The 27,186-nt window shown below is 42.7% G+C and overlaps 1 protein-coding gene across 1 annotated transcript in view; it reads left to right on the top strand.

Annotated features, from left to right (window-relative positions):
* The window catches only part of LOC124712951 (transcriptional regulator ERG homolog), a 290,618-nt gene that overhangs the window by 6,902 nt on the left and 256,530 nt on the right, over positions 1–27,186 (top strand). The window contains exon 2 of the mRNA XM_047242911.1: positions 11,698–11,748. Within this exon, the coding sequence (XP_047098867.1) occupies positions 11,698–11,748 (51 nt within the window). The remainder of the gene's footprint in view (positions 1–11,697; positions 11,749–27,186) is intronic.

The following is a 27,186-nucleotide window of genomic DNA, read 5'->3' as shown; positions in this document are numbered from 1 at the left end:
CAAAACACCGAGATTATTCGCACTTATAAAACATGATGCTTTGTTGCATTGCTGCACAAGTCTCAGGTGTTCTGCAACCTCGGGCGCTGAGATCTATGGGCGTGAGCGGCCTGTGTAGTGAGGTGCGGGGCGGCCATTGAGGAGGAAAGGTGTGGCGAACAAGTGGGGCGAGCGAGGCGTGGTCGGAACAAGCTGGGGTCGCGGCCGAGGCGCCACCTGCGGCCGACACGCACAGCCACGCCAGCAGGGGCCGCTTATGCTCGCCCGCTGCTCGCGACCGCTGGCAGCCACTCCACCCCTAAAGAGTACCTCACACGCCAGACTGGTAGACCTTCAGTTTGTGCATGGCCCAAAACCTCTGCTCTGGTGAACACACCTTAATTTGTAAAATGATATGATGTTGAGGGAGGAACGTACGTCTTACTTGATTTTATATTCTTTTGGAGACGCTAGTAGGGGCCCACACATAGGCGACGGATTGATAAAAAAACGGAAATGCTAATCTAAAAAACTGCTTTTAAAACGATTTTATTGGGAACTGTTGGCTATCTATATTAAGAAACGACTAACACCGTGCACGATCACCCGGGTCCAGTTGTTGGTTGCGTACCAAATCACTTCTACGTGCAACAAAATTTGATTTTCAGAATTTCATGTAATTATAGTTCAAATTTAAAAATTTAAGTTGTTGCCATAATCTACTCAACTGATATAATCTTACCTTAAAAGTGTAACACATTAAGACAAGTATGAAAGTTAGAAACTGTTATAGACTGTGTATATGTCTAGGTGCAGCGTAACTCACCATGCGAAAATACCAAGTTTACATCCGTCCACTATTTGGGGAAGAGAACAGTTAGGAACATTCAAGAAATTTTACATGTAATTTCGAAACTTTATGAAACTTTTTCTCTTTCAAATCCGTATCCCACAAAAGGATGAAAGGAAAAACTTTATCGCTCATTACATCTTCGCTGTCTCTGCAGTAAAACTTCAGTATCGGGCATGACGTTTAAATTTATTATTTCTTCACTGCTAACTCTATTCAAATGGCTCTAAGCACTATGGGACTTAACATCTGAGGTCATGAGTCCCCTAGACTTACAACTTCTTAAATATAAATAACCTAAGGACATCACACACATCCACGCCCGCGGCAGGGTTCGAACCTGCGACCGTGGCAGCAGCGCGGTTCCGGACTGAAGCGCCTGGAACCGATCAACCACACTGGCCGGTCTACAAACTTTATTCGCAACATATTTTCCACTCAGTATTCGCTTGTACCACAGAAGATACCTGCAAAATTATATCAGTGTGCGACACATAGTTTAGGAAATATGACATCATAAACATTGAGATGTACGAAAAACTACATTGTGCTTAAGTCGGAGCTCAGATTACCAGGAATATACCGCGTCAATTCAGGATAAAACTCCAAGCTTTCGACCACTACCTCCATGGTCGTCGTCAGGGCTAAAACTGACTGTCGTGAACTAGCGAGGTTCCCATTTTTATATGCAATGGACGGCTTCTGATTGGCTGGAATACGTCATAGCAACAGCGATATGGCGCGTAGTGAAGTGGTGCCCTCTACTTCCATAGATGTAGTTTCTATCCAGCGTTGCTTGCAGCGCCATCCCTTGAATCAGGAGGTAAAGTGCGGGAAGTTTTCCTCTCCGATTTTTCTTTATCCAATACACTCTTCCAATTGTTGCTAGGTGCATAGGCGTTGTCTCTGTTAAAGTTATTATCGCTAAGTCTAATTTCGACTGCTTCCCGGATCACAGAGTCCCAGTAATTCGATGCGTGGGCTATTACTCTGGTTTCTTCAAATAAAATCTTATGCTTGCTATGCAGGCTATGTTCAGTCACCGCAGATTTTTCCAAATACCTGTATTTCAGGTGGCGCTGGTGCTCGATGCAGCGGCCGGCAACGGTTCTCACAGACTGGCCCACGTAATTCTTGCCACATTCACAAGGAATAGTATAAATTCCCGGCACTCTTAAGCCTAGACTATCTTTGACTGACGACCATGGAGGTAGTGGTCGAAAGCTTGGAGTTTTATCCTGAATTGACGCGGCATGTACACCGAGAGATTTTTATTCAAGAAATACGTCGCGAAAGACTTCGTAGCCATACCAGGAATGTAGTCGCTCAGGATTTGATAACGAGAGTACTCAGCAACTTACAACAAAACTAAATGAGATTTTCACTCTGCAGCGAAGTGTGCTCTCATATAAAACTTCCTGACAGATTAAAACTGTGTGCCGAACCGAGACTTGAACTCGAGACCTTTGCCTTTCGCAGGCAAGTGCTCTATCAACTGAGCTACCTAAGCACGACTCACAACCCGCACTCACAACTTCAATTCTGCCAGTACCTCGTCTCATACCTTCCAAAGTTCACAAAGCACTTGCCCACCGAAGGCAAAGGTCCCGAGTTAGAGACGCCGTCCGGCACACGATTTTAATATGCCAGGAAGTTTCATATACAACAAACCTTTTATAATTAGGGAATACCTTACATTGTTCAGCGATGTCAGACATGTTGTGTACATATTCCCAATCTGTAGTTCGCAAAGAAATCTTAAACTCGTCAGTTTCTCTTTAATTTAGTAGTCTTTTAGTAAGACTGCAAGTATTTACACAGTGATTTTGTAATCTTGCTGTTCCTTTAGAAATATTATCGAATGTTCCATTGTTGGTTTCCGTAGCTCTTGTACTGAATTGTACGCCGGAGAGGTAGATTATATCAAATGACAAGGGACTTAAGTACAGTTATAGAACGGGTATGCCCTACACATCTAAGTTGAAATGTACATTTAATATTATCCCTTACAGATTCGAAGATAAAACATTAATAATGCTTTTAGTTGTTTCATGAGGAGTTCAAAATGATCAGATGCGGTCCTGTATAAGGTGAATTTTGTTCTGAGCTTACCATTGATTTCTACTTCCGAAGCACAAGCTTCAAAATGCTAATCACTTTAAAGTCTGAGGGCATCAGTTTTTTTTTCATATTTTTGTTCCATTTTAATATAACTGGGAAAGTCACCTTCAACTTCATCTTTCAGTGTGATTGTGCTCAATCAATATCTACAAATTCTAGCATGATGTTCTAGGTCTACATGACCACAGAGAAATGACACAGTAGCACACAACAACACTTCATGTCTGGACAAGCGAGTCCATATTGTCACTTGTCGCGTCAGGAATTTTGAGAGATTTGCGATCGTCAGCTGCGATCTGCGATTTGCCCACACTTGCGGCATAGTCACGGATTGCTGCAATCCGTCCTTGAATGTGGGACTCTTACTATATCAACGTGAAATATCCTTGGCCTACCTCAGAGATATTGTTGGTATAAATTATATATTATGTCTTTGTTATGCAAGTATATGTTCCACTATGAGCTCAAGTATCATAATAATCTTTGAACTACTTTTCTTCATAGTGCTTTTTAAATTAATCGTAATGAACTTCCTTCTCTCAAATGTATAACCTAAATAGGATGCTGATATAAACGCCTATGGTTTGGGCGCTTTATTACCAACGAAACGTTAACCACAGTTGGTGGTGGTTTATGAACTTGTTTCTTCATTCCCGACAGATGGAACATGGACAGCTTAAATTTACCCTAAACTTACTTCTCTTGACTATCTCTTAAGGCCGTCCCACATGCGTCAAAACAGATCAAAACTTGAAGGAAGTGCAAGGTACAGTATTGAATGATAGGCGCATAAACATACATGAAATAACTAATATCATAACCATATAATAAGAGAGAGTACCATCATTATTAACTATAAGAAAAGTTTCTGCAAGACTTCTGCTACATTTAATGAATACTGACCACAAGAAAATGTGGATCACATTCCGAATTGTCTGGTATATTTTAAAAATAATCTAATGCATTTTGTGTTCCTATTTAATTCTTTGGATGAGACGTGGGTCTACCACTTAACAACAGTAACGAAACAACAGCCAAAGTAGACGGTGGAAATCATGTGACTGCACAAAACGTGAAGTCGATTTCCTCTGTCTGTTTCAAAAGGGATTCTTGTTATTGATTACGCTGGAAAGATTAAAATAGTAACTGACAACTGCGCATGTCATCTGGATCGATTGGAAGAAAAAAATGTGGTAAGACGTCCGCATTACAACGAAAACCATCGGAATAACGCCCCTGTCCCAGGGGTTCATGACATATTGTTGTAAATTAAATCTATTTACCAAATTTGCCTACCAAATTCCACCTGCATCAGCTTTTGACGAAATTTAGGACTTGCTGAGGTTAAAATGTAATAAAGAGATTATGAGAGCCACAGTCGAAAAACCTAGACCCTTTTGAAAATCTGAGTCATCAATGGGATAATCTAACTTGGAAAAGTAGGATAATATACAATGAGCTAAAACTTAACAATGTGAATATTAAGTGGAGATCTGTCGTGAAACACACAGTACTTCTCAACTACTCAGGATTTTCAATACTTCCTCGTTCATGTCGTCACAGATTTAAAAGTTCCACACTGGCTGATGTTCTTATTTTAGTGTTATCTATCAGAAAAGTATGATCCGACAGTCTGAAATACTGGGACGGTATAAATAAAAAAGTAACAGACTTGATTCAGAGAACCTATTCACACAGTTTAGAAATGAAACTACAGTAAGTGAAAGCTTGTATTTTCGGTAGTCACGTAACTGCATGTTTTCTTTATGCTCCGCATATTGTTGTAACAGCACTAGAACTTTGTATTACACTATTTACAGTTTTATAGAGTGTGATACGTGCGGCTACCTTTGTTCCCAATGTTTCAATAAGACGCGACAAACCGTCTAATCTGATGAAACGCGAATTATTTGAGATTTCTGACCCTGTGGTAAAATGCCACGTCAAATCGACAAAATAATACAGCAACATGTTTATGATAAATGGACTGTATACCATCATAAGACCATCCACAGATAAAACAGAGAAAATGTTCCACAGTATCTTCACAGATAATTTATAGATTTCATTTACATTCCATCTGATGATGAGACACGTTAACAGTATTATAGGTCGAGTGTTTTGTGTCAGATATCGAGATCATGTCTACGAGGAGCCATCTCTTTGAGGAATTAGTCTCAAACTCACTGACATCTTTCAGTCCTACTATCTGACACTACAACGCTTATTATAATTTGTGTTTCATTCTGAAGGAAATACACAAACTTCAAGCCGATTATATATTAACGTGTACACGACATTAGCTCAAGAATATGTCACTTTAAAGATGAATGCGTAGTTCAAGCAACTGCTCTGTTCCCATCCAACATGACAATGTGCTTCCATTGTAATGAAGTTATGGTTCGTGTAATTTCTTCACGAAGGAGCTACCCTATTCCTCAGAGGCAGAGATGTTTACAATTCCATCAACTATCTCCGGTAATTGTGTTTCGTCTTTCATAGTGAGTTGCACTTTACGTGCCGCTAGTTTCACGTGTTCGTTACATTTAAATGCGTAAACGAACAAACATAACGCTATTTATCAAGCAATAACTAAACAATTTAATTTAATTACTAAAAACAAATTACAGTACATTCTCATATACAACAAAAGCTAGAGCAAGTTTTGAGGCGCAGTATATTCCATTATGTTAAGAAGCTGTTACATTTTCATGAGGCTCCCAAAAGATTCCTCTGCAAATTTTTCCACATTTAATTACACAAACTGCGCATAGCAAAAGTAGTGGAGAGTAGAAAGGTCCACAAGTCATATGTCTGGCTTGGTTTGCTAAGTTGTCGGCACCATTGCTATTTGTGGATATCCAAAGCGAAAGATCCTTTACTGTCTTTTAGCATGTGATTTAAAAACGAAATTTTCCTCTTACCTAAGTACCTTTAATATCAAATGTAACCCAACATCTAATACTGTAGACAAGTGAACATTGTATGACGAATCGGGACGAGTCTATGTGAAGGCTTTAATCCTCTCCCCAAAATGCCAGTGGAAATCCCCTTGCCCACGGAGCGGTGCCGACAGGAAATTGAAGTACCTGTTCCTTTTTCTTTTCATTTCCATCGAGTCATATGGAGGCGATGCTGCAGCAATCATCTCTTACCCTCCTCGTCAAGGGCGTATCATCTGCAGCAGTACATCCTACACCAATGAAGCGTTTTCCCACTCATACATTTGGCCCCTTAGGTCAGTATCTTACCGAGTCATAAATAGCTGGATTTTAAGGATCACTAAAAGTTATCTATTTAAGGAAAGCCAATGGAAGCACATAAAACTTCGTAAAATGACGATTCTGCGATCGGGATTTTATCCAATAAGTAGATAAACCTCACCACTCTACGATTCGAAGTTTTTTAATCTTTCACGAATCACACCATCTATGTAATCAGATAAATCACGTGAAGGTTAGGTTTAACCTGAACAGAGAGGCTAAAGTACAAAGGATCCCACACAATGCTTTACTTGAGTAAATGAAAGTTTTGAACAAGTCTTAAGTACTTTCACCACGGAGAGGAATCGAAGCATGACTAAGGAGAGTATGCACGGTAGCTGAAAACTATATCCACATACGGAATACTCGACTCAATGATGCGAACACTCATACTACCTCTCTGAAGCCAGCGACGCTGCGTACCAATTCACATGTCAAGGGAGATCTTAAAGATGCTGATGCACGCAGAGGTACAGTGTCTTTTACCATGTTGCACCCCTCAGCTACGTTTGGACTCCAAATGCCACAGGGGCATATGTCGCAGATGGTTTGTGATTCGTCAGAACAAACAGTCTGCCCTTCCATTCGTGAAGTGTGTATGAGAGAAATAATTGTTTGTTTGGATCTATATGAGCTTTATACTTACCGTTTGGTCACTATGAGACTTGTAAGTGGGCAGCAGTAATATGTTCGCTTACCTGTCGAGAGAAGGGCTCTCAGAATTTTAACAGATATTTTTCCTAGCTAGGCACACTTGATATGGCTGGAACGTATTTTATTTTAATTTTGACTTGAGCATAGCAGCTATGAATTCCGACTACTGCTTTTTCACAATGTAATTTTGCGATTATTCAAAATTTCATTCTGACGAAGGCACCCTTAGTATATGTCGAGACTAAGTCCGTTGTACCAAACAGATATTTTCAACCGGTTGGTTGTAAAATTCCTACGTTCATTTTAAATGAGTTGTTAATCAGACATGTTCTGCCCGGACGCAACGAGGTGCAGGGTGTTTGTACGAGGTCCTTTAACCGCTGAAGAACTGGGGGATGTTCTCATTTAAAATATGGGGCTTCGGGACAACCATTGTTCAAAAAATGGTTCAAATGGCTCTGAGCACTATGGGACTTAACATCTATGGTCATCAATCCCCTGGAACTTAGAACTACTTAAACCTAACTAACCTAAGGACATCACACAACACCCAGTCATCACGAGGCAGAGAAAATTCCTGACCCCACTACCTTTTTCAGCACATTTGTGCCATAGACATTGGGTGTCTTCATTCAGTATCTTCCAGATACGTCTTCACTGGTCATCGAGGCTCAGTTTGAAGCGGGACTGATCACTGAAGACACATCTACTGTAGTTACCGACATTCCAGGCTGACTGTGCCCAGCACTATTCCAAACGTGTTTCTTGGAAAACAGATGTCAGAAGCATTCGGTGAAATGGTCAACGTGAGCTCAGCCCCCTTTCTGTGACTCGTCTGTTAATCGCCATTGTGGTCACTGAAGCAGCAGATGCATGTTAGATCGATAATAATAATGGCTGTGAGTGCCCCCCTGGCGATTGCTCGGTCCTCACTTTCTGTCGTCTCCCTAAGTCTACCGCTTCCTTCTTGACACCGTGTTCCGCCTTGGTTCACCCATTCCTATCAACCTCGTCGAATAGTGGCATCGCTTCTGTTCAAATGTCGAGCGATTCGCCAGTTACTCTAACCAACTTCCTTCAGCTCAACTACATGTCCTCTCTCAGATGCTGACATCTGAGTACATTTTTCACGCTCTTGTCTGAGACGCATAGTTACTGCCCAACTGAGAAGACGGAATGAAGTTAGCGTACACTTTATGCCCTAGTATCGACATGTCCCCTGTTTACTATCCGTGCAAGCTGTGCCATGAAACTGCGCAGCAGCGCCCACCTTCATCCACCTGCAGCCAAAGGTTACAATTTTGCATTTTCCTTCGATATCAGTATGAATATCTACGTGTGACCAATTTGCATAACTCAATCGTGGTGCGTAGTTTTTCCATCGTAGAATGCATCATAAAAAAATCTTTCTGTCTGGACCCACTCCATGTAACACCTCTCCTTGTACTTGTAACAATGACTTGATGGACACCTGTTGTAAGATAATGAGAAACTCAAGACTATCGCTGTCAACTGGTTTGATTCCCCAGGCGGAGAACTCTTATGCAGAGGTTACTGGACATCGGCTCTGCCTATTACGGGAACTGGTTTCTTATTTTATTTCATTTTTTATTACATGAACACAACTATATAACACTTTTATCTTTAGAAAACGCACTTTTGATATTGCTGCTGTGTGTTCAGTCCATATGGGACACGGCAGAAACATCAACACTGTGTTTTGCGAAGTGAAAAAGTGTTATTTGCGAGAGAAGTTGAGCAAAATATGTGTGCTGTTTGCGTGGGGATTTCAACAACAGATGACAATGCAGATGAGAAAGGATATTTCGAAACTAACTACGACAAGCTGCCAATATCAAGTAATGTCTAGGGGGTCCTATGTAACCCAATAATTTAGAAAAATTTAGAACTGAATGAAGATACCCAATGTCTATGGCACAAATGTGCTGAAAAATGTAGCTACAGAAGCAGATGTTCCATACTTACGGAGGGGGACTGAATAAACTAGTGAAACCTTACAAAAAGTGCTTACAAGTGAACGACCAGTACTAGGAAGACTGAAGTACATTTACAGTAAACTAAAACCACTAATAAAATCGTTTTCTAATAAACATGTTTTTTATTACTCAATGGGCCTTACTTTTTGCTACGCCTCCTATTATCTGAAACACAAGGAACAACGCACCACTGCCCCTGTCAGATCCTGGTGCGCAGTTCACAATGCAAACTAAACCACTAGAACCAGAATATATTCTTTCTTCGCGGCATTTTTACCTAGTGGATTCAAAAAATCAAACGCTTTCCGATATTTACGATGCGGGATTCAAAACACAAAGCGACAAACTGTGTACGGCAGGCCTTGATAATTTGATCTTGTTGAACAGCAACATCTATATCGTCATCGTCGACATCCATCACACGTAACCCTCATAAGGTGCACGGAGGCGGGTACATAATGATCTATGTTTCTTCTCCCTTCACCTCCCCTTACCCGTTATGCCTGTTCTGTTAGCAGATGCCACACAGGAAGAAGAATTGTCGGTAATCATATGTCTTATTCCGAATGTATTAGTTTATTAGTCTCATTCTGCTATCTACCTAACACGTTGTCAGATTTATGTGGTTGTGCTACCTGAAATTTCCCCTGGTCGATACTCCTAAACATTTAATAGCTGTGGCTGATTCCCGTGACTCTCAGTTGGGCCTATATGCACCGCCGAAAGGAATACGTAATAGCCGATAGCGTAGTAAAAAGATGCCGGCTCTTTCCTTATAACTACGCGTATTACGTGACGGCTATTTATGTTTGTCAGTTTCCGGTTGTCGTACCAAGTGCTAACTATCTGCAAGTTTTCCTGCAGTTTATAACCACTTTCGAACGATGTGGCCTCTCCGCACACAACTAAATATCGTTAAGATCTGTATGTTGGTAAATGAAACTAATGTTATCCGCCATTGGTGCGCTATGTGTAAGGAAGAAGGGGGAACAAAGGACTTACTTTCAGAATGCATTAAAACAATTATTCTGCAGTTTCGTACAAAACCGTATTGCCGTCAATAAAGTAAGGTGACAAAAAATTTATAGACGCATGTACGGTAACGAGAACATAAAAAGAAAAATACATGCAGTCATTAGTGGAAACCGCATAACTGAAATAAATAAAGCCCTAGAAATACACATCTCTTCATAGTTTCTGTCATTAGGTCGCCGCGTTACAGAGAATGAAATTTATTGGGTGTAAAAAGTTAACTATTTGATACTCTGCTGGTCTCATTTCCATCCGACAGATGCATTGTTCGTCAGCTCAAAGGGAGGAGGAAATGTGCAAATCGAACGGAAGTACGAAACCTTTGTTATTGATACACCATACAAAAATTCAGCTCTGACAAATGAGATATAAACGCTCCCTTGAGCTCCTGCTGTAATGTAGTAACCAAATTTCTTATTTTCATTACATGTTTTGGCATCGATCAATGGATACACGCTACTATAAACGAGATATCTATTGTTAATTATGTTCTCCTTAGATACCTCACACGATTTCATAATGACTTATACTACCTCCAATGAATATAAACAAACGAATACTCAACTATCGAAACTACAAATTTCATCTAACATAGACATTTTCTTTAGTTTTGTCTTTTGATGTGATAAACAAAGTCTTCCATTAAGTTAATAACGGCTGTCCTCCAGAGGATATGCCGAGGCAGAGAAAGCAAGGCTTTTTCGTGTATTTCTTTCACTCAAGAAATCAACAGTGTACAAACATTTTCTGAAACTTCTGTCAGCTCACTATTACGTTATTGCTGCTCCTTATGGAATGGTGACATCGACATCATGGTAAGTGAATGTAATGCAACTGCTCACAGTATCCAAATTCATGGAGCAATGAGAGACTTTATGTGAAACAGTCAAGTGTTTTTCATTTTAGCAAGAACGCCTTTTTCATGCTTCTTTAAAATAGTTTTCCCGTGTAGTCATACCTATAATTCTTAATGTAATCACTATCGTAACTAATTAGTGACTAATTGACTAATTTTGCGTTTCAACAGAAGTCTCTTGTATAATATTAAATGATGCACTGCCTACTGCAAAGGGTAAATACGCCTTGTGGCACAGAAATGGCTCATAAACAGTATTGCCCTTTATATATGACATAATTTAGTTTTCTGATTCTTAAAGAGGCTTGAAAACTGCAGCAACGTGCATGATATCTAATATTAATAAAAGACGTTAATGTTATGACATACAAAACGAGCGATCCGGCAGTTAACTCCCTTTATAATTCACTTTGCGAAATATCATAGTTATCTATTTCCCTCTTACAACTCATAATCCCGTATTGTTTCACTTGAGATCACAAGTACAAAAAATAACCTAATTTATATTGCATACGGCAGTCAGTTTGTCTCATTATGCCGAAGTTCAGGTAAGATCATGTGAAATAAAGCTGCAAAACTTGAACTACGAACGAAAAAAACACAGAGGAGCTAATATCCTCGTAAGTTCTTTAGTTCTGAATTAAAATTTTAATTATTCATGGATCTGACGTAGGATTGAAAAGACACAGGAGTATCTTCTGAATAAAGTTGACTGATGAACACTTGGATTACGTTTTAGTCTTGCCAAAGATGATGCAGACCCAGAGATTATTTCGACAAAGAATGCATGTTTTCTCTTTGGCAATAATAATTTGTTGCTCCATGAACCTGGAGTATTGTAAGCTGGAATAAGTGCCATTATATTTTACAGATAGTATTGCTCATTGCTCCATGAAAATGGACAGTATGTGAGCGCAGCCGTAACTACTTGTTATTGTTTTGCAGACACGACGTACAAGGGATCATGGACGACGCATTCGGCAGCGCAGACTCAAGGTAAGCATACACCAAGCTTCGCACAACTGACGGGCTGCCCTAGGTTGTGTACCTGCAGTTACTAAGGTGTAGAACTGAGAAACTTTTTAAGGTATACGTTGGGACTTCCGTAGACATTTTGCCTAATACTTTCAGCGTTCAATGAGTAGGACTGTCTTTGTTTGGTTCCATCCCACACCTGAAAATAAAATCCTTATCTACTCTGCCAACTGCTTTCCAAGAATATGTAAACTGTAAGAGATTTTCTTTGGATTCGTAAGTCCCACAAGAATTCTCTCTCAACAGCAGTATACTTATAAAGTGAATTTTAACTGCTTTCAGTGTAAGCTAGGCACAAGTTTTAGCGATACATTCTGTGAGTCACGAATCGCTAATGATGAAGAAGAGTCTTTGAACACAGAGCATTGTTTAGTTTTGTACTTACTCTTCTTGCAGTGGCTGGCGTCTTTCAAATGTTGTGAATTGCTGAACAGAATACCGGAATCGATTTCCACCATTTCGCTTACTGGTTTATTGATATATATTCATCCAGTAACTATTCTCTCGTAAGAGAGATAATAAGGCGATGGTCTTTTCAAAGTTCTCTGAATGGTTGTTTTGCTAGTTTTGTCACTGACACATTCGAAAAATAATATGTCGCGCTAAATATTACTGACCAAGCTTCAGTGTCTATTCAAGAGATTATAGAAAAAAACTAAACTCCTTAATCAGCGTGTTACTGCTAGATCATGTAATGGTTCAATTTTCTATTTATGAAGAACATATTCTTTGTCATTTTTATACACGACCACTAGGAACTTTTGGAAATAACAAATAGGAAAAATTGACGGTGTTCTATATTCTCCATTGCCCCTTTCCTACAAATTATTATTACTATCAATGCTGATGTAAATTTAAAAACATGCTCCTTGCACACGAATGTTCCTTATAACACACATCAAACAGTTTCACATTTAGGGTATTCCGTTACTGTTGATCTCCTCATTCAACTTAACATCTCTTTTCGTTCCTCGTAATAGATAGGATGTATCCATGTCAAGTGGACATTTAACGCGACGAAAAGGCTCATGTATTGATAGCACGTTATCGCGAAGTAGAAGTAAGCCAGAGAGAAAATATTACACTCCATGGTTAGCACTGTTAACTTGTTATATGGTAACATATTCATCAACTGCCGGTTTTCCTTTCAGTGTGCTGTTCTTGAATAATTTATTTGATAGCTCTAAAAGTGAGAAATATATTGGTAACAGATGTAAAAAAAAGCTCAGAGTTGGACGTGATGTGTGTCATCCTTTGCCATATGACGTCATCCGTATGCTACATGGAGGGGCATTGGATGAGTACACCTTTCTTCCGTTGTCAACTTTACAGATCTTGGATTCTTCCGATTAAAAGGCTCCTCAACTGGCATTGCAAGGCAGAGCGCATCTCGTTCCAGTTCACTTCACTAAGGAAAAATCCCTGGCACTTTTTCGGTCCTCCTCATGGTAGTCAGAAACGGTGACCTCTCGGCTACAGAGGAGGATATAAGAGACTTCACTGACTGTTAACACACAAATCGCAATAGCAGATAAAAAATAAGCTTAAAACTGGGCCTTGTACTTCCAAATATTTCCTCAGACTGCAACATTTTGCGGTTTTCTTGTGGAATGCTAATTTACACACTACCAAGCGCTGAATCTCTGTAGCCGCCCTGTCAATAACGACTGAACGTAAAAAGTACATCGTGCAAATTAGAACACCTCAAAGAGGCTTCAAAACATCCCAAAGTCATATTTTACGTAACGCAGTCCCACCCATAACTTCTATCGTTGATTTAATTGTACGTTAGACAGCCTGACATAGGTTAAAATTTAAGGAGAGTATTCTACTAACAGGGCGATTCATACTAACGTATAAAAATCCCCGAAGCGGTTTAGATGACGCTGAGACAAGTATTTTAATAAGAGATACATGGGGTCACAAATGACGGGTAATACTCCAAATAATGGATGAGAAATGTTGAACATCTGACGTCACCGGACGACGTGCAGCGGTTGGGATTGGCCGTGTACGGACGACTGAGCTATGAAATACTTGCATTCGAGAAAACGGTGCAAATTTCGAGCACGGTTTGTCAGTGTGATCTGTTGTAAACATAGAAGTTGCAAAATTATTGTCCTCGCTGCGACCAAGTAAAAGCTGTTCTTATTTTGTGTTTCTTTCCTTTTGGTCTTTCTTTTCTTGTTTACAGAAATTATTTAGTACGGGAACCGTAGGGCATGTATTGGTAAGGACGCAGTTCGAAAGCTTGTACTCATTTACTGGTGACGCAATACGGTAGTTTTTGTAGTGTCAAACTTTGCAATAAACTAACGGAGACCGCGAGACCGGTAAATAAAGTACTAAATCTTACCTCAACGTAAACACATAACTGTCTAAAGCAATGAAAAAAATGCTGCCTGCCAGACGCCAGACTAGAGAACTGAGCCCCACGGGCTAAAGTCACGCGCATAGACAAGAAACCACACCGACGTGAGAGCCTAGATTGGGGTGATCAGTCGCTACAGGCGCGACAGACAGCTACCATCAAGAAGCAATTTTACGTCAAACGCGAAACTGTTAATATGGCATGCTTGCAAGTTTTCACAGCGCATGTGTTTCTGCCGAGGCTATAAGATGACACATCATAAGAGGTGTGTTTTTTTTTTTTTAAGTAAGTACCGTTTTGAAATTAAAAAAAGACGTGCTAAGATATCTCGATAATTTTATTTTTACATGAAAGCCTGTACCTTAACCTACTTTTCTACATAATTTCCGTCAATATTGAGGCACTTGTCGTAACGTTGTACCAGTTTTTGAATACCCTGCTCATAGAAGTCTGCCGCCTAACTTGTTAACACTGCATCACCACTGTTTTGACTTCGTCTTGAGATATCTTTGCACGTCTTTTTTTAATTTCAAAACGGTACTTACTTAAAAAAAACACGCCTCGTAATAAGATCTCCGTATTCAAGCCGTGTATTTCGAACAAAATTCTCGTGCTTTCCACAGCTAGCTTCGCCTTTGTCTTCAGCAGTCAGTCTCGCGAGGAATTTCATAGCGTCTCAAGCAGTACAGTTTAAAGGGCGTTTTACCCGTCATTCCAATACGGTTTCAGGTGGAGCAGCCGCAGTGTAGCTGCCACCCCCGTAGCTAGTATGAAGTTGCAATGTTTGGACAGTAAAGCCGACAAAACAGCTGTTTGCCGCGTCCCCAGTGAAGCGAAGTGGAGAAGTTGAGCGTTTCCCTGAGAGGGGCGCGCCGCCAGTGGCTCCCCACAGGCCGATGCGGCGCCAGATAGCGGCACTACTTCTTACCTCCCCCCCTCAGCCCCGCGCCGCTCCAGCACCCCGGCTGTCCCTGATTAACGGCGACGCCTTGCGTGTCCGCTGCCCGCCTTACCGGCGCACCGCGTCGTGACCTCACACTCTGTTTCACCTCCCGCGCCCCAGACACTTCCCAACCCACTGGCTCGTGCTTCAAAATGTACAGTTGCTGTCTCCATACGTTTCTTATATTTATTACTGCGGTTGAGGCGTCGAAAACAGGGCCGATTTAGTAACGTGCTCTGTACTAAATTCGGTTTATCTCGCGATATCAGCGTAGCCGCAATCCGAGTAAGTATCACTCCCACCCTTAAGTACCTTGGCGTCACCCTCGACCGTCGCCTCTCCTGGACTCCCCATCTCCAGACAATCCAAGCCAAGGCACGTTCCCGCCTCCGTCTCCTCAAGCTCCTTTCCGGCCGTACGTGGGGTCTGGACCCCTCCACCATCCTCCACACCTATAAATCCCTCATCCGCCCTATCCTTTGTTATGCCCATCCAGCATGGATCTCCGCTCCCCCTACCTTTTATAAATGCCTCCAAATCCTTGAACGCCATGCTCTCCGCCTCGCCTATCGCATCCGTCTCCCCTCCCCCACGCGGATCCTGTATGATCTCATCTCCTTCCCCCACCTCCTCCTTTTCCTTGAAAGGATACGGATCCTGTACACCTCCCGTAAACTTGATCCTCCTCACCCGCTCGTATCCTCGATCCTCTCCCATCCCCGCCCGCTGCCGCGCCTGTATTCCCACGTCCCGCCCGGTCTCCATCTCTCCACCCTCCTTACCCTCTCCCAAGGTGGCTTCCGCCAGCTCCCCCTCCCTGATGATGCCCTCCTCCCCTCCATTTACCCCTCCTACCAACCTTGATCCTCCCGCCCTCCTCCTGTGCTTGCTCCTCTGGGCACCCTCCTTCCCTTCTCTCCATTTTTCCCTCCCTCCCCCTTTTCTCCCCCTCCTCCCCCGGGCCTCCCCTCCGTTGTCCCTCTCCTCCTCCTCCTGCCCCCATCTCCTCCACCATTGGCATCCCTTTTCTCCCCTCTCCCCCACCTCACCCCTGTTTTCCCCCCTTGGCAGGTCCCCGGACTCGCACACGCTACGTGGACATTCGCGCGCCGGAGATCACCGCCATCAGTGTTTCGTGTGTGCCGTCGTGTTTAGTGTTCAATGTTCATCGTCACACTCCCTCGTTCACCAGTGCCATTGTCATCTTCAGTGTTTGTGCGTCGTCTCCTCAGTTAGCAGTGTGGATTTTCGACAAGTGTGAACGGCTCCGTGTTTGTCTCTATGTGTCTCCTGTTTTATTGCCCACCTTTCTGTAACTTCTGTGTCTTCTCCTGTTTTTGCTGCTTGTTTATTCTATGGCTGAAGAGCAGCGTAGTGTGCTGCTGACAGCCTGCCTATTGTATAGGCTTTAAAATAACAATAAAGTAAAAAAAAAAAAAAATCCGAGTAAGTGCATTCCTTTTCACATGAAGTAACCTCCTGTTTCAAGGTGATGCACTGGAAAAACCTGAAAACGAACGTTTATACTTTCTAGAAAGTAACGTCTGTTGCCAGCTGCAGCGTTTTGTCAGCGACTTCGAGTCCACTGTAGCTTGCTGACGAATCGTGATACCATCGATCATGCAAAATAGTTTGGAACCTCTCTGTTTTATTCACTGGTTTTTCAGATTCAACAGGGACGCTGTAGTTCCTCTCTTTTCGGTGATGAAACGTGTATGTTAATTATTCTTAATCATTTTAACGCCGTTTGGACACATGTTATTATCAGAAAAGCTTCAAGCTGCTATTAGGACAGACATTGAGAATGGCTCTGAGCACTATGGGACTCAACATCTGTGGTCATCAGTCGCCTAGAACTTAGAACTACTTAAACTTAACTAACCTAAGGACACCACACACATCCATGCCCGAGGCAGGATTCGAACCTGCGACCGTAGCGGTCACGCGGTTCCAGACTGACGCGCCTAGAACCGCACGGCCACATCTGCCGACCATTGAGAATGTGCTGCACTAAGTTCTCCTTCCGGCATATTTGGTATATTCCGTCCTGGTGTGCAAAACTTTGGGACGAAAGTAATTTGCGCATGATGTATCACCGCTAACTCACATAGCTCGGTCGAACTTGGACCATACATAGAAGGAACGGCTGACTGAACGGGTGACTGAAAGAAGTACGCAATGGAACGAACAGAAATGACATTATTATTCAAAGACAATAATTACACTGAAGTCACCGCGATTTATGGTAGTGCTCCGAACATTAGAAACGATGGAACACGGTTCTTAATAGAGATTGTGATCATCGCGGCTGGCAATGAATACTCTGCAAGGTGCTCCTATGCTGGGTGCAATACTTATAACGAATTTTTGCGGAGAGCGTTCCCCATCTTTCACTAGCGCGACTGATAACCGCTGAATGGTCGGTGGGGCATGTGTCCAGAAATACATCTCCCAGCACATCCCAGCGCGCTCGAAGCGATTTAATTAGCGGGAACGGGCAGGGCATTCCTTTGCCGAATACCCTCTCGTTTCAGAATTACGCAGTTCGATGCGGTCTCACGTTGTCACTGATAAAAATGAAATTAGGGTCGAATGCACCCTTAAAAAGACATACGTGTGGAAGGAGATCAGTGTCACCGGCGAGGGTACCGTTTTCAAAGATTTGGGGTCAGTACACACACGCAACATTGCGCCTCCCCACAACATAAAACCTGGACCACCAAAACGATCATGTTCGATAATTTACCTGCATGTTTTATGTACCCTCATACGGCAGAAAGTTGGAATACGTAATAGAGAATCAATTTTAGAAGCAGTGAATATAAGGTTTGTCGAGACGTCGCCCTAAGGGCCGAAGGAGTTACTAGCTGAAAGTATTTGACGGTAATGACGGTGTTACTATATGCAGCAAACTAAGCTGTTTGACAATTGCTAGGGTACAACTGACACTTGCTAAGGAACAACTGACACTTGCTACGTAACAGCATCCAATATCTGCGGAACACCCGACCGATGATTGTAAAGGGAAATGTAGAGGGCGGCACGTGTTAACGAAGTGAAGCCTGTGCAAGACCTCTCTGTATGCATTCGTAAATTCTTTAAGTGCGGCATTTGGACGAGCAGTTGGACTGCTCGAAGCCGGTCAAAGTGTCAGTACTGTAGTTGTATCCAAAAGAGACATCTCGCAATTAAAAAATGCCTCCGAAGCTGAAAATGCTATGCGAAAGCATACCAGTAGTCGTAGACTAACTACCACATGACACGAGGATGGATACGTAGCCCCCTTAGTGGAGATAAGTAAAAGTCATCTCACTCCTCGCCAGATAGCTGAAGACCTTTAAACTGGTACCGGTACATGTGTCTCTGCCAGAACCATTTCGTGGCAATTAAATGAGGCTGTTTTGTATGCTCGGAAGCCTGGTAAATGCATCCCACTTCAGCAAAGCCATCGTCGTGAAAGAGTTCGGTAATGATGGGAGCATGTTGGTTGGAATCAGCAATAGTGGTCCAGAGTGATGTTCTCCGACGAATCTCGCTTCACTGTGACAAGTGATTCTGGCCACCATTTAGTGTGAAGAGAGACGCGAACACATTACCACAGAATGTTCATGAACGTCATCGGTGTGGCCTCGGCGTTATGGTGTGGGCAGACATTGTGCACAATGGCGGAACACAGCAATCGTTACAGTACAGTAATATTGTAGGAAGATTATTCTTGGTCACGTCAGTCTGTTTATTGACGACAATACTCGGCCACACGTGACCGCTGAGGTCTCAGACACACAGGAAAGTGAAAATATTGAACGTATAGACCGGCCTGTGAACTCTCCGGACCTAAATCCCTTAGAGCATGCCTTGGATGCTCTTGGCAGACTTCTTTCTCAAGGAACACCCCCTCTCCGAACCGTGCAAGAACTGGAAACCGCCTTGAGAGATGAGTAGGACAACATCCCTTCAGGACCCCTCAAAAGTTTCGTAGCCAGCATGAATATCAGGTGCAAAATGTGCGTTAGTGCCCGAGGAGGGCATATTCCTAGCTGAGAGTCCGATATCGAGCTTATATACTGGGAGCGTGACATTTACCAGACACGAACGTCATTTATGTCTGTTTCCTGCTGTCCATGGGGTGAAATCGGAACAATTTTTGATATAAATACACAACTCCACTTGTATTACGTGTATACTTTGTTTCATGTCGTCCATCATTGTCTATGATTATTCCTGTCCAATAATATCTCTGTTCGCTAGCAACTGTCATGTAGTGTAGAATGCTATTAATCTACTTATTCAGTCACTTATGTCAAATCTTTAACTATGGCGCTGGTATTGAAAACTGGCACCCGATGATTCACATAACCGCTTCACTAAAAAATTAATTCCTTTTAGACTTAGAGAACATGTTCTCCATACTAAAGCTCTCAAAGTCAGCTCTAGTCACGTATACTTTCTATACCTGGTCCACGACACTACGACTAGTGAGAGACTTGAAACGGCATTGATAGAGCGCTGAGTTACCGGTGGAAAGTAGCGCTCCGAGAACCGTCTTCACAGCAAGAGCTGAGCCGGTGTATCAAGATCCTTGAATTTGTCCGCACATTTGGATGTAGAATTCCTTATTCGTTTGGTTCTCACTGTTGCGTCTCCTTCGTTTGGTCAAACTCTGTAATTTCCCTTCGTCTTCCTGTAAGTGTTCTGGTTTGTGCCTGTTCCATGAAATCAAACGACAGATGAAGATACGATGTCCACGTCGGTACCTGTCTCCAATACCGAATCACAGCTCTGTAATATCTCCTAGTCAGTGCATTGAGCATCCAAGTTTATCATCACTCAGCTACCTTCAAGCACCACATCCTATGCTACTGGTTTTCTGTTCAGGTCGCTATACCGTTCTGTAGGTAGTCCATTTGCATTAGACGATGAGCAGCGACTGGGAATGCATTTAAAAACAGCTACTTGCATCAATATTGCACACTAATCAAACTAAGAAATATATTCAGCCTACGAAAAGGTAGCTTTCACTATCATGTCATTACACATACCACCACCTCACAAGTCCCAAGAGGGCAAGTGGTGCTCTGCTGCACATATTGCTTGGTTAGATTTGTTTTCAATTTAGTTCTCTGATACTGGTCCCTTCAGTCATGCATCACTATTACGGAATGATATTAATATTTACAACAAGCAATAACTTCAAGCAACTGTTGTGTAATCTGGAGTCACGTAAGATCGTACTGTTTCTTCCATTTAGCGTGCATGGACGAAGAAGAAAACAGACAGGACAGTACTAGAGGAAGTATGACATGGTTTTACCGTAGATACTGCTATTTGAGGACAGGCACCCGGAAATTTGAAGAAGTATCAAGCCACTAGGAAAGTAAAAACTTTGATATGCTGGGAAACGTCGTCCAAAAATCGGGACGAAATCGGGAGATTTAAATGTAATTTCGAGAGAACTCCGAAGGGTAATTATAAGGTTGTTATGGATTACAGTCTATACAAATGATTTAGTGGACAGTGCCGGAAGATATTAAAAGCATATCGCAGACGAATAAGATAGCAACTCCAGCATACCGTACCGAAACACAAGAAGACGTGTAGAACATTGATAACTGCTGCAGAAGGTGACAGTCGACCGCCAACGTAAATGAGTGTGGTGTATTGCGCACAAATAGGCGAAGGGAACTATAAATGTTCGATTATACTACGGATGATAAATATCTGGAAACAGTAACAAATGTAAAATACCTAGCAGTTGATTGAAAAGAGAGATTCATGGGTAACGAAACATCAGAAAAGAATTATTTGTTGTTGAGTCCACTAACAGAACAGAAGTTATTATATTCTGGAGATAATTCCTATGCAAGCTTGGTGTAAGTGGTAATAGAGGGCTTGGCTAGCACTTGGATGGGTGATGGTTCAAATGGCTCTGAGCACTATGGGACTTAACTGCTGTGGTCATCAGTCCCCTAGAACTTAGAACTACTTAAACCTAACTAACCTAAGGACATCACACACATCCATGCCCGACGCAGGATTCGAACCTGCGACCGCAGCGGTCGCGCGGTTCCAGACTGTAGCGCCTAGAACCGCTCGGCACTCCGACCGGCACAGTCAGTTCAGTTTTATGTTACGTTTTCATGTTTTCTTTTACATGAATACTACATTGTGATATGTTTTTGAACAGGTCTTGATGAGAGGAAATGGGCTGCGGAATAAAACAATATATGTAAGGTACTGTTTTTTTTTTTAAAAAAAGACGCACTGCTGTTCATATCTTCGTAACGGAGAAAGTGACAAAAAAGGTAGTCATGATGGTTAGTGGCGCCAGGCTAAATTAACATCATCTGCTCGATATAATTTTTTTTATTTTGCTTTTGGACTAAAAGTTATTTTAGTGGTCAAGGTAAATGAGACACGCTGCATATGATGCTGTAAACAGCTCTCAGGGCACTGCATTACCTTCACTCGAAATTTTTACCTTGGTCTTTATAAATGAACTAATGACAGCCTTTGATGGTAATTGCGTGAAAAATGAGATGGAGTTAAGGCGCCAGTAGGGGCGGCCGCAGCGCATTCCACGGCTCGGCGCGACGCGCTCGGTCCATGCAAATGTGTCGGGCGTGGCCGGGCGCTTCCCCGCACAGCGGGCGTAATGAAACGTTAATAACTGCCGTGAGCTTTATTTGTGATGGTAATTGATTGGTTTATGTTTGTAATGCCGTGCGCCGCGCGCCGGGCGGGGGCGTGGTAACACGGTTAAGCGGGCGCTCTCTGTCGCCGCCGCCGCCGGGAAATCGACTGCGAATTGGCGCCAGCGCGCGGTGCGCGGTGAGCGCCGGGCGGCGGCGCTGGCGCCAGCTCCCGCGTCACCCTAACTGGATTGCAGCGCCAATATGTGTGCCCGCCGCCCCGCGTCGCCCGTTAATAGCCTCAAAAATAGACGCGAGAGACAAAAAAAGGACATCGGTCGCCTTTTATTTCAGCGATCGGGGTATAACATCCGGTGCAATTTGCTGAACCGAGCAACTGCTATCCCAAATATGGTCGCCACGGTTTTTCTCTTTCAGATGTCCCCCTCGTAACTCTCCACCGTGTGTCTCATCGTCTGCCCTTTGCAAATTATTGCAAAGTTAGCATTGGATTGCAATTATAATTCGCCACAAAGTCAAACTTGACTTCAGAAATAATTTTGTACTTTCAATAAGTTGTTTTCATATAGGGTGACAAGGCCACAAATTTATTAAAAGACAATATCCGTTTTCTACCTCATCTATATTACGACCACAGTTATTCACCTCGCGCGGCCAGCTGATTTCGGCGACGTGTCATTTTCTGGTGGTTACTCACAACATGTACGCCTGTCGTTTAAATACAAGGCGTGTTGAAAACTAATGCCTCTGAATTTTTTATGCGAAAACTCTCCGTTTCAGTCTTCATTTGCTACTTGTATACTTCTACGCATGCGGCAGGACTAAGCAATGGTTCGTACATTTTAGACAAGACCCTTCTTAAAAAGATGATGGGTAATTTTTCTTCCGAATGCTGTCATACTTGAGTAACTGTCCGTTCATTCAAACAATCAGAATATCACAGTCTGACGGACGCTTTCCAGCAAAATACAAGGGTTGGAACTTAAATAGTGGCAACTATTTATTTATAGCTCGTACAAAATAGATATCTGTTTCAAAATTTTACTGACCTTCAAAGTAGTCACCGGCATTGTGTACAACCCGTTGCCAGCGACGTGGAAGTCGTAGGATACTCTTAGCAGTGCCAGTTGTGTTGGCAGTTCGAGCGGCGCGGTCTATTGCTGTCTCTATGCTGTTCATTTTTTAAACACACCCACCGACCAACTTAGAGACAGAAGTGATGACACTTTCTGCAGGACTTGTCCATCATTTTGCAGGACAATGCTCAAGCACGTACAGTGCAATCTGTTACTGATTTCTTTGGCTGATGGGGCTGCTAAGTGCTATACCACCTACTGCACTCCACTGACTTAAGCCCTTGTCGTTCAACTCGATTTATAAACTGAAGGAAACACTTCACGCCTTTGGCTTCAGAACTGCTACAAAATTCGTCGGGCAATGGACCGCACCGCTCGAACTGTCAACACAGCAGGCACTACTAGGAGTATCCTACGACTTCCACATCGCTGACAACGGTTTATACACAATGCTGGTGACTACTTTGAAGGCCAGTAAAACTTTGAAACACGTATCTATTTTGTACGAGCTGTAAATAAATAGTTGCCACTATTAAAGTTCCAACACTCGTATATTGCGAACTTCAAAAGACAATCTTGAAAGTGATAAACGAAATACTTCGTAGAACTATTTTGTTAACTGTAACTCGTCTCTCTATTGGACAACCTAAACCCTTTAGTGACCAGTGGGAACTATAGTTCCCACTTATTTGTTTTCGCTGTAAGTTCAGTGGTAATCGGTGTTCCCACTTCTAACTTGTGCTACCATCTCTGTTAGAGTGTGCTAACTATGTGTAGATTGGCAACGGTTAGGCGAAAGCTGTTGTTTTTCTACCTTGTGAGTCAATCCGTGCAGAAGCGCAGTTCCCGGGTGAAAACGAGCCACTGTTTCGACCGCTATAGCGTTTTTTGGATAGTGTGCTTTCCTTTTGCGTGTGAAGTGACTTGTGTTGTATTTATCTACTTTTATATTTATGAGGAAGAATGTATTCTGTATATTTGCTGGATTTGACTGAAAATTACATAAATATTACAAGGTAAGTTAGTGAAAGCAGAAGTGAAGTATTCTGCCCATTGGCTGTGGCAAAGTATAATAAAATAATGGGAAGAGTGGATAGATTTGATCAGCTGCGTGAACGGTATGCTGTAGGCAGTCGTTCATGGAAGTAGTGGCACAAACTGTTTTTCTTTCTTGTGGATTTGGCAGTTGTCAATTCCTACGTTATGTGGAAACTACAGAAGACAGAAGCAGACCAGCTAACATTTAGATTGCACTTGGCAAGGCAGCTTATCTCTGGCTTCTCAAGTCGTAAGAGAAGTGGATGGCCTGTATATTTTCAAACACCAAAAAGAGGTGTGTCTGGAGTACCAGATGAAGTTTGTCTAGAGAATGTTGGAAATCATTTCCCTACAAAAGGTACAACAAACAGAAGATGCCGCCAATGTAGCACGAAGAGCAAAGAAAAGAGAACAAAAATAATGTGTAGCAACTGCCGTGTAGCTTTGTGTGTAGCACCATGCTTCTCTAAGTTCAATAGTACATCACCTTAGTGAACTCAAAGGACAGTATGAACTAATACAAATATAAATGTAATGTTGAACGTGTTTTTGTACTAAAAAATAAAGGAAATACATTTTTTTTAAAATTAGCAAGTGAAGTTACTCCAGAATTCGGTGGAAACAATAGTTCCCTCTAATTTTTTTATACTCGTAGGCTAAACTCTCACTTTCAAGATTTAAACTATGATTTATGAACGGTTTCTTAGCCCAACAAAGTGTTCATAAAAAGTCTACAACTTCCGGAAATAATTTGTCCCCTAAAGGGTTAACAGTGTGTGAGACAGTCTGGGCCTGCAGCCATTCACTAAAAAACCACTGTGAAGTCCACTGTAAAGTCTATTTCCCATGTCGCCTCATATTATGGTTTCTTCCCGGTCCATTCGCGGTTGCGTGGTGGGAACAAAGGCTGCTTGAATGCCTTCCAACGCGCTGCAATTAGCCTAATCTTGTCTAAGCGGTTCATATTGGGGTGAAGAAGCTGTAACATACTTCTACATTCTTCACTTAGGACTGGTTCTTGAAATACTATAAATTGGTTTCCGCGGCACAGATGGCGTGTTTACGCGTCTGCCAATTCAGTTTCTTCAGTATCTGCGTAACGCTATCCCTTGAGTGAAACACAACTGTGATCATTCGCACTGTTCTTCTTTGAGTGTGTTCAATATCGCCGTTTAGATTTTTCTTTTTTTTCGCTTTGCGACTTAACTTCTGAGGTCATCAGCCGCCTAGAACTTAGAACTAATTAAACCTAACTAACCTAAGGACATCACACACATTCATGCGCGAGGCACGGATCGTAACACATCTGAAATGGAACGTCCACTGTTCAAAGTGCCGTAAATGCGAACAAGAAGTGACCGAGACATGTAACCAATGGCACCCCATACCATCACGCCGGGTGATACGCCAGTATGGATAAGACGAATACACGCTTCCAATGTGCGTTCACCGCGATGTCGCCAAACACGGATGAGATCATCATGATTCTGTAACCAAACAGAACCAGGATTCATCCGAAAAAATGACGTTTTGCCATTCGTGCACTCAGGTTCGTCGTTGAGTACACCATCGCAGGCACTCCTGTCTGTAATGCAGCGTCAAGGGTAACCGCAGCCATGGTCTCCGAGCTGATAGTCCATGCTGCTGCAAACGTCTTCGAACTGATCGTGCAGATGGTTGTTGTCTTGCAAACGTCTCCATCTGTTGACTCAGGGATCGAGGCGTGGCTGCACGATCCGTTACAGCCATGTGGATAAGATGCCTGTCATCTCGACTGCTAGTGATACGAGGCCGCTGGAATCCAGCACGGCGTTCCGTTTTACCCCCATGAACCCACCGATTCCACATTCTGCTAACAGTCATTGTATCTCGACCAACGCGAGCAGCAGTGTCGCGATACGATAAACCGCAATAGCGGTAGGCTGCAATCCGACCTTTATCAACGTCGGAAGCGTGATGGTACGCATTTCTCCTCCTTACACAAGGCATCACAACAAAGTTTCACCAGGCAACGCCGGTCAACTGCTGTTTGTGTATGAGAAATCGGTTGGAAACTTTCCTCATGTCAGCACGTTGTAGGTGTCGCCACCGGCGCAAACCTTGTGTGAATGCTCTGAAAAGTTAATCATTTGCTAATCACAGGATCTTCTTCCTTTCGGTTAAATTTCGCGTCTGTAGCACGTCATCTTCGTGGTGTAGCAATTTTAATGGCCAGTAGTGTATTATGAGGCATTCACGTGTGCTGAAAAATCTTGGTGAAATTTAGGCATTGTTTTTACATTGATAAAATATTTAATCTCCTGATATCAGCGCAACTCCGCTGCAGAGTGAAAAATTCATTGTGGAAACGTCCCAAAACTGTGGTTAAGCCATGTGTCCACAATATCATTTGGTCCAGGAGCGTTAGTCCTGTGAGATACTCAGTTTTGTGAAGTTTGGAAGGTAGGAGACGAGGTGCTGGCGGGAGGAAAACTGTGAGAACAGGTCCTGATGAATCTTGGTGGGGTAGCTCAGTCGGTAGAGTACTTTTCGCGAAAGGCGATGCTCCCGTGTTCGAGTCCCGATTCGGCACACACTTTTAATCTTGCAAGATATTTCATTCAAAGAATTTAAAGTTGTAAACGTTTTGGATGATTTATTTTAGGGGAGGAGGGGGGGGGGGGGGGGGGAAGCAGCGGATGCAGTGTACTGTGTCCAAAGGCTGCGATATATTTAGCGTGGTCTGCAATCGCCCACATGATGTAAGAGTATGTTGTGCTGGGTTTACTGTCAAGCATAATCTGGCACCGCTCGAACAATTCATTCAGCGTTTCTCCTAGGGCGCAACAGTTTTCTTTATGCATTAAACATTGTATCCGGATATGTTAATGAAGTGTGCGGCTGTGTTTCGTTTCGCTCAGTGCGCTAAAGCGGCGATAAAAAGCGCCTCCTGCGAGCAGCCGGCCCTCTCGTGACAACAACAGTAACCGCGACGCCGAAACACGGCGTGGGCCGCGGCCTGGACGCGCGACTGTCACGCAACGCCCAGCGCCTGTGTGTCCCCGGGACACGCGCTAATTTGCCTCCCCAATTTCCTCCCAGGCGCCATCCTTTCACAGACCGTATTCCGGCGCAGATTGCTTCCACGGCTACTACTGATTTGACCTTTTGTTTGACAAAGCTGCCACTTTTCCCGTTCTAATTTCGATGAGACTGTTGACGTTGGTACAAGTGCCTAGGAATATACTTTGTGCTAGTATCCATAATAATTCTACTCGTCCAGACGTAAACCAACAACAGCTACTTTTGTCTCTTTACATTTGAAGTAGTAGTAAATCAATA

The sequence above is a fragment of the Schistocerca piceifrons genome, chromosome 1 (assembly GCF_021461385.2).
Source record: "Schistocerca piceifrons isolate TAMUIC-IGC-003096 chromosome 1, iqSchPice1.1, whole genome shotgun sequence".
NCBI classification, from domain to species: domain Eukaryota; kingdom Metazoa; phylum Arthropoda; class Insecta; order Orthoptera; family Acrididae; genus Schistocerca; species Schistocerca piceifrons.
The sequence above is the reverse complement of the archived record's forward strand: the minus strand, read 5'-3'. Positions and strand labels throughout refer to the sequence as shown.